Raw genomic sequence first — 6,697 nt, 5'->3', positions numbered from 1 at the left:
TTAGTGTTTGGTATTTTTGTTGGACTTAGAGAACTGAAATTGGCTGAGGAGAAAAATTTAAATTTAAAATGGCTATTCAGCTAATTTAAATTGGCTGAGGACTGGCTGGCCGCAGAAAACAGCTGCTTGGCTGGGTGACACCAGCTCTAGCCAGCCAATTCAATATCTATCGGCTGCCCATGCAGAACCCCCCGCCTGCCCCACCCCGGGACCACCGGTCATAGGCAGCGGCAATGAAAGGACAGGCCCCAGGTCGGGTAGTAGGTACCGGGCGGTACACGCCTGTACGGTGCGCGGTCGTCGGGGCGGGGGCCCACGTGAGGTGGTGGTCGCGCTGAACCGGCGATGCGTGTACCTCCGCATCGCCCCGCAGGGGGATGGATGGATGATGGACCGTTCCGTGCGGGCGTGGTGCTGTGCGGGTGCGGCTGGGTGGATCCGTGGACCGTGGACGGATAAGCACAGGCAAAGGCAGCGCGCAACGCATCGGGCGGCGGGCGGGTGGGCACGGGTCGCGTCACCGCCGCTGCTTGCCCCTTCCTCCACCCATCATGCGTTGCGTCCCGTGCCTGTTCTGGTTGGGCACGGCACGTACTACCGCCACGACTCCACGGCGCGGCTTTCCACTCCCCCGGGTAGTTTCCAGTCCACTCCACCACTAGTACTTCTTCTTCCACGCCTTGTCGTGGTGTGCCACAAAACGACGAAACGGCAAAGCTTGATCGATGGTCGCCACGAATTTTATGGCGTCCGAGAGAAACAGCTGGCTCCGTGCACGCATCGGTAGAGTACTGTGCGCGAGTGGAGTGAGCAACTGGAAAGCGATCCCAGTCGATGAGCAGACGCCGTTAGATTACCGGAATTACCGGGCTCGCTGTTCCATTTCACCTTCCACTTCCAGTCCCAACCCGTCCGTTGGCCGTTACCCATCACGACCCCGCAAGTCGCAACGGCACCACCAGCCAACCGGCCGTTTCCCACTCCCCCACGTACTCCTACGAGAGAGAGAGTAGGAGACACGGTTCAAATTTTGAATCCACCGAGGCGAACGAACCCCCAGAACCACCACCGGGGGGGCCAAACCGCCGAACCCTCACTGACCGCGGGCCCACGGACACTCGGCCCCCACATGCCATACGGCTGGAGAAAACGACAAGGGCGGGCGGGTACGGCCGCTCAGGGGCTCGCGACGCGTGCGTTGGGTGCCAGGAAAAATGTACGGATATTTTCAGATTTTTTTTAATCGTATTCGAGATCAAATTCGTTTAAAATGGTTTAGATCTGTCCATATTGAGTTCAGATATTCAATATCCAGTATCATATCCGTATCTGAATGCTCAAATCATCCGTATTCAAATCAGGATCTAAAATATAAAAAATAAATGTAATACTTCCGTATCAGTTATCCGTTTTCGTCCATAGGCCAGCTGTATTGCCGGTCAGGTCACCGGCCGCCGCGCCGCTATAAATACCCGCCGCTCCCCCGTCACTATTGCTCCAACGAAACTCCTTCACCTCCCTTCCGTCTCGTCTCGTCTTCTCCACTACCACCACCGCCTCCACTACCACTGCTCGCGACTCGCGAGACAGAAACCGCAAGGAACCAAACGCCTTTTTGCTCCGCCGCTAACCAACCAACCACTCGTCCGTCGTCCGCGACAAGTCGTCGTGTTTTTGTCTTCTTCGTCCGTCCGTCGGGGCGGGTGATCGGATCGGACCCGGACTACCGGAGATGGGCGCCGAGGCGGAGTGCGACAGGATCAGGGGCCCGTGGAGCCCCGAGGAGGACGACGCGCTGCGGCGGCTGGTGGAGCGGCACGGCGCGCGCAACTGGACGGCGATCGGGCGCGAGATCCCGGGGCGGTCGGGCAAGTCGTGCCGCCTGCGGTGGTGCAACCAGCTGTCGCCGCAGGTGGAGCGCCGGCCCTTCACGCCCGAGGAGGACGCCGCCATCGTCCGCGCCCACGCGCGGCTCGGCAACCGCTGGGCCGCCATCGCGCGCCTCCTCCCCGGCCGCACCGACAACGCCGTCAAGAACCACTGGAACTGCTCCCTCAAGCGCAAGCTCGCCGCCGCCGTGTCCGGGTCGGGAGTGGTCTCCGCTGACGCCGCCGCCTCCGAGATCGAGGCGGCGCGCCCGAGCAAGCGCGTCAGCCTCTCGCCCGACAGTTCGTCGGGGTCCGGGTCGGGGTCGGGTTCGAGGTCCGACCGTAGCGACCTCAGCCACGGCTCCGGGTCCGGGCAGATTTACCGCCCGGTGGCGCGGTCCGGCGGGTTCGAGCCGGCGGACTGCGCGATGAGCCGTCCGCGGGTGGACGACGACCCGCTCACCTCCCTCAGCCTCTCGCTCCCGGGCACGGACCACCAGCGGTTCCACCACGACCGCGCCCACAGCCAGTTCCAGGAGCTCCCGGCGTCGCCGCCCTCGCCCTCCCCGCCGCCTCCTCCGGCGGCGGCGGCGGCGGCACCACCCGCGCCCTCGGCGTACCCGTTCAGCCCCGAGTTCATGGCGGCGATGCAGGAGCTGATCCGTACGGAGGTGCAGCGGTACATGGCGAGCGTGGGCGTGCGCGCCGGGTGCGGCGCCGCGGGCGGCGCCGACCTCTGCATGCCGCAGCTGGTGGAGGGCGTCATGCGCGCCGCCGCCGAGCGAGTCGGCCGGATGCAGTAGCCCCGCGCTCGCATCGATGCTCCGGTGCGCTCCCAAATCATCAATCAATCTAGGACGAACGCAACCTGTTCTTAATAGTAGCAAGTTTCTTTCCTTTTTTAAAATTTCTATTTTCTCGACGAACCTCTGTGAAACCGAAACAGCAGTCAGAGTCCGCAACTGAAAAATGAGAGATGGAATGTAAGGCGCTGCCTCTCCCTGTACAGGAAAGAAACGAAACGGAACGAACAGGATCGCGCACAATCTGAACTCTCGCCATTTCTGCTAAAAAAAACCTTGTCGTTCTGCAGTTGTGCTCTGCCGAATCGTTCGAAAGGAAACGTTGCCGTTTGAACGTGTCGATGGGGAGAGCACACGGTTGGGTACTGCGGGTACTGCAGGGAAGGAAATAATGCAGTCAGTGCAAATCTGGCGCCTCCAACTGCAACGAATCCAGCAGATCTCGCAAGTTGACGATCGAACACATGGTCTCTCGGCCAGCTTTACCCTACACACACCGCGTCGCAGCACCAACGCATTTTGGCGTCGAGTTGCTGTCGCGTGGGCGTGACACATCTTGGCAGCAGAACGGGAAGGAGAAGATGCACTTGCACCGCAACCCCTCCTCCCTCCACCTCGGGCCTGTTTAGTTCCACCAAGGCCATGTTTAGTTCCCATATTTTCCAGAATTTGGCACTATGCAAAAAGAAGATTCCCCGTCACATCAAATTTGCGGTACATGTATGGAGTACTAAATGTTGACGAAATCAAGAACTAATTACACAGTTTGGTTGTACCTTGCGAGACGAACGTTTTGAGCCTAATTAGTCAACGATCGGACAATTATTACCAAATACAAACAAAATACTACAGTATCCAACAGTATCGCTACAGTGCCTGACAGTCCGGCGGCGCCGAATCTGGGCACCAACTAAACGCGGCCCAAAATGTAAACTTTGGCACTATGCAAAAAGAAGATTCTCCGTCACATCAAACTTACGGTACATGCATGGAGTACTAAATGTTGACGAAATCAAAAACTAATTGCACAGTTTGGTTGTACTTTGCGAGACGAACATTTTAAGCCTAATTAGTCAACGTTTGGACAATTATTACCGAATACAAACGAAAAGCTACAGTAGCTACTGTAGCTACAGGCGCTACGGCGGCGCCAATTTTGGCCTCAACTAAACGAGGGCCTCGTCCAAATCCGGCGCCAGGACAATCGTACTTTCTTGCGGCGGCATCTTCGTGCTGAGCTCGATTTAACAGCTCTCACTGGCGATAGGAGACGTCGAGCAGGATGGATCGATGGTGATCGCTCACCGGCAAATGAGCGGGACGCCGCCGCCGCCTCTGGTTCTGTCGTGCGCGGAAAAGGTCGCGTGGAGCCATGCCGAAAGAAAGCGTCGGGTTGGGCTGGGTTTTGCTTTGCTTTGCTTCGCTTGTCGGCAGGTCAGAAATGGACAAGGGAGTTAGGCCTACCGTTAGCTTAGGAACGTGAGGGGGTGAGATTCTGGTTGCTCGTGTCGTGTCTTCTCACCTGAGATTTTTTTTTAATTTTAACACTTTTTAGAAACTAATTTTAAATCTAATATGCTCGTTTTTTTTTTAAAACTAACACTTTTGACCGCGTCTATTGCCCTGACGCGGTCAAATACCTGTGCCGCGCCATGTATGGTGGCGCGGCAGATGACTGATGTGGCGGCGACCGGAATCGCTGACCGCTGATGGAGCAGGGCCTGCCGCGCCACTGATCTTGGCGCGGCACTGCCGTGCCCTGATCCATGGCACGACAGAGCCGAATAAAACCCCCATCGTCAGTCCCGCTGCCCGAGCAGCAAGGCCGCCTGGCTGCCGCGCCCGCATCCGCCCGCGCCAGCCCGCCGTCGAGCACGCCGGCTGCCATGCCACGAACGCCGGCAACCCGGCCCCCACCCGGCCCTCCATTGCCGCCTCCCTCCCTCCCTCCCTTCCCTTCTATTCCCCGACTGCCTCCCTCCCTCCTCGTCCTCGTGCAAGGTAACGACGCTCATTTTATTTTCGTTTGAATGTTGGATAGTATATTATGAATGGAAGATAAGTTTAGGAGGAAAATTATGAATGATGATTATATTTTACATTAATTTGCGTTGTTTTGATTAATGTTTAATTTGAACTGTTTTATTAGATGGAAGACATGTTTCGGGAGCAGTTATGGCGCAAACGGGGTCGTCCTAGAGAATTGTACCCCGACGAGTCTAGCAAAGATGCCCCGTCCCTCCTGAACTCTCTGTCCCTAACTGTGACTGTGGTTGTCCGGCCGACGTGTTTCAATCGAGACATCCGGACACAGCGGCTCGTTGCTTCTACACGTGCAGTCATTTTAATGTAAGTAATTGTTTCTGTATATTTTTCTTCTTCATTTGTATTACTAGGTTACTAATATTTTATGATTTTTTGTTGTGTAGGACCATGAGAGGTGCTTTTTCTTTCAGTGGATTGACGGTGCAGACAAGTTTGACCCCAGGTACCTCCTTTTCGATGATTGGTGGAGAGGGAGACGTCCACGAGAGCACTTCGAGCGGTGGGTTCCACCTCCCCCTAACCCCCCTCCAATGACGGCTAAGGAGAAGCACTTAGCCACAGTTAGACGACTCGAGGAACCTCCTCTGTGCCATTGCGGAGACCGAGTCTTGATAAACCCTTACAATACGTTGAAGTTTGTGTGTCCAAACAAGCATAAAGTAAGTGCAAAGTGTATGTGTTGAAATGTTGAGCTATATGTGTCATGTACTAATGTCACGTTATTTAGGTGTATTCAATGGCGAAGTGTCGTTTCAAGGAGTGGTTGTATGGTCCTAAGAACAAATGGCCCGAAGAACCTCCAAAAGCAAAGCAAAAGAAGAAAGAAAGATTAATTTACAAAACACCGTCAGTCAAGTGCGAATGTGGTGTTAAATCCAACTACGGTCTAGTCCAGACCTTCGAAGCTTGGAATATGCCATTATTGCGGCCATATGATTGACTATGATAAGGTTGGTTATTTTTGTGGTAACTATAAAATCGTATTTTATTTCTTTTGCTAAGACATATATGATATAATTTATCGTTTGAACAGAGCACTAGGAAATATAGATGGGAATGTTATAATGGTCAAGCTAAGTTCTTGGATGAACTGAAGGGGAAGCAAGTAATTGCACGAAAGAGGGGATATGGACCTGACTACGTCAACCTTTTTGTTAAACATCACAAAGACAAGATGCGTGAGTTTGCTAGACATCGCGGTATTTGTAACCCGATCGATGTTGGACTTGTCAAATGGGGATTGGAGAGACGGATGACATTAGAGGAGGAGAGGGCAAGAAAGGATGCAAGGGAGGAGACAAGAGTACAGATGCAGGTCTTGAACGAGCATGTTGTTTTATTATGTGCCAGTTAGTACTTTGAAGCCTTTTTTTTCGTTGCCTGATTTTAAATATAATATAGTCGCGTTGCTAACTGATTGCATTTTATACATGAAGGGATTGGATGCAGCGAGGACCATGTTGCAGAGGTGGCTCATGCAAGGTACGAGGAAAAGAAGTTAAATGAACACAGAAAGCGAGCTGGTCGCACCGTTGAATCACCGATTGTGTTGTCTGATGAGGGGGACGAGGATGAGGACGACACTGACAGACTGAGCGAGCTCATCGCTCTAGCAAATACGGGCTTACAGGTAGATGAGGCTGAAGACGATATTGGTAGACTGAGCGAGCTCATCGCTCTAGCAGAGGCGGGCTTGCAGGCGGAGGAGGCTGAGGACGACACTGACAGACTGAGCGAGCTCATCGCTCTAGCAGAGACGGGCTTGCAGGCGGAGGAGGATGACGACGTGTTCTTCACTTAGGGCGCAGAGGCCGCAGATGAAGCGAAGGCCGCTTACTACAGGCGAAAGGTAGATCAAGGCAATGTAGGTGAGCCTAGCCACAGCAACAGGGTTGTGGTTGAGGATTGGTACTCGCACGACGAGTTACTTACTCAATATGTTTCTGACTGAGGGTTTTTAATTGCGCCGACTGTTAGTTC

General features: G+C 54.3%; 1 protein-coding gene across 2 annotated transcripts; it reads left to right on the top strand.

Annotated features, from left to right (window-relative positions):
• The first annotated feature begins 1,513 nt into the window (after nucleotides 1-1,513).
• LOC136521646 (transcription factor MYB77-like) lies at nucleotides 1,514-5,300 on the top strand. Of its 2 annotated transcripts, XR_010775599.1 has the most exons (3): nucleotides 1,514-2,695; nucleotides 4,821-5,020; nucleotides 5,101-5,300. XR_010775599.1 is itself a non-coding variant. In XM_066515400.1 (2 exons), the coding sequence occupies exon 1, from the start codon at nucleotides 1,733-1,735 to the stop codon at nucleotides 2,669-2,671; it is 939 nt and encodes a 312-aa protein (XP_066371497.1). In that variant the 5' UTR covers nucleotides 1,514-1,732; the 3' UTR covers nucleotides 2,672-2,695; nucleotides 2,962-3,379. The 2 variants fall into 2 exon arrangements, 1 of the variants encoding a protein (XP_066371497.1); XM_066515400.1 differs by lacking the exons at nucleotides 4,821-5,020; nucleotides 5,101-5,300 and adding an exon at nucleotides 2,962-3,379.
• The last annotated feature ends 1,397 nt before the right edge of the window (nucleotides 5,301-6,697 follow it).

Source organism: Miscanthus floridulus, chromosome 18 (assembly GCF_019320115.1).
Source record: "Miscanthus floridulus cultivar M001 chromosome 18, ASM1932011v1, whole genome shotgun sequence".
Lineage (NCBI taxonomy): Eukaryota > Viridiplantae > Streptophyta > Magnoliopsida > Poales > Poaceae > Miscanthus > Miscanthus floridulus.
The sequence above is the reverse complement of the archived record's forward strand: the minus strand, read 5'-3'. Positions and strand labels throughout refer to the sequence as shown.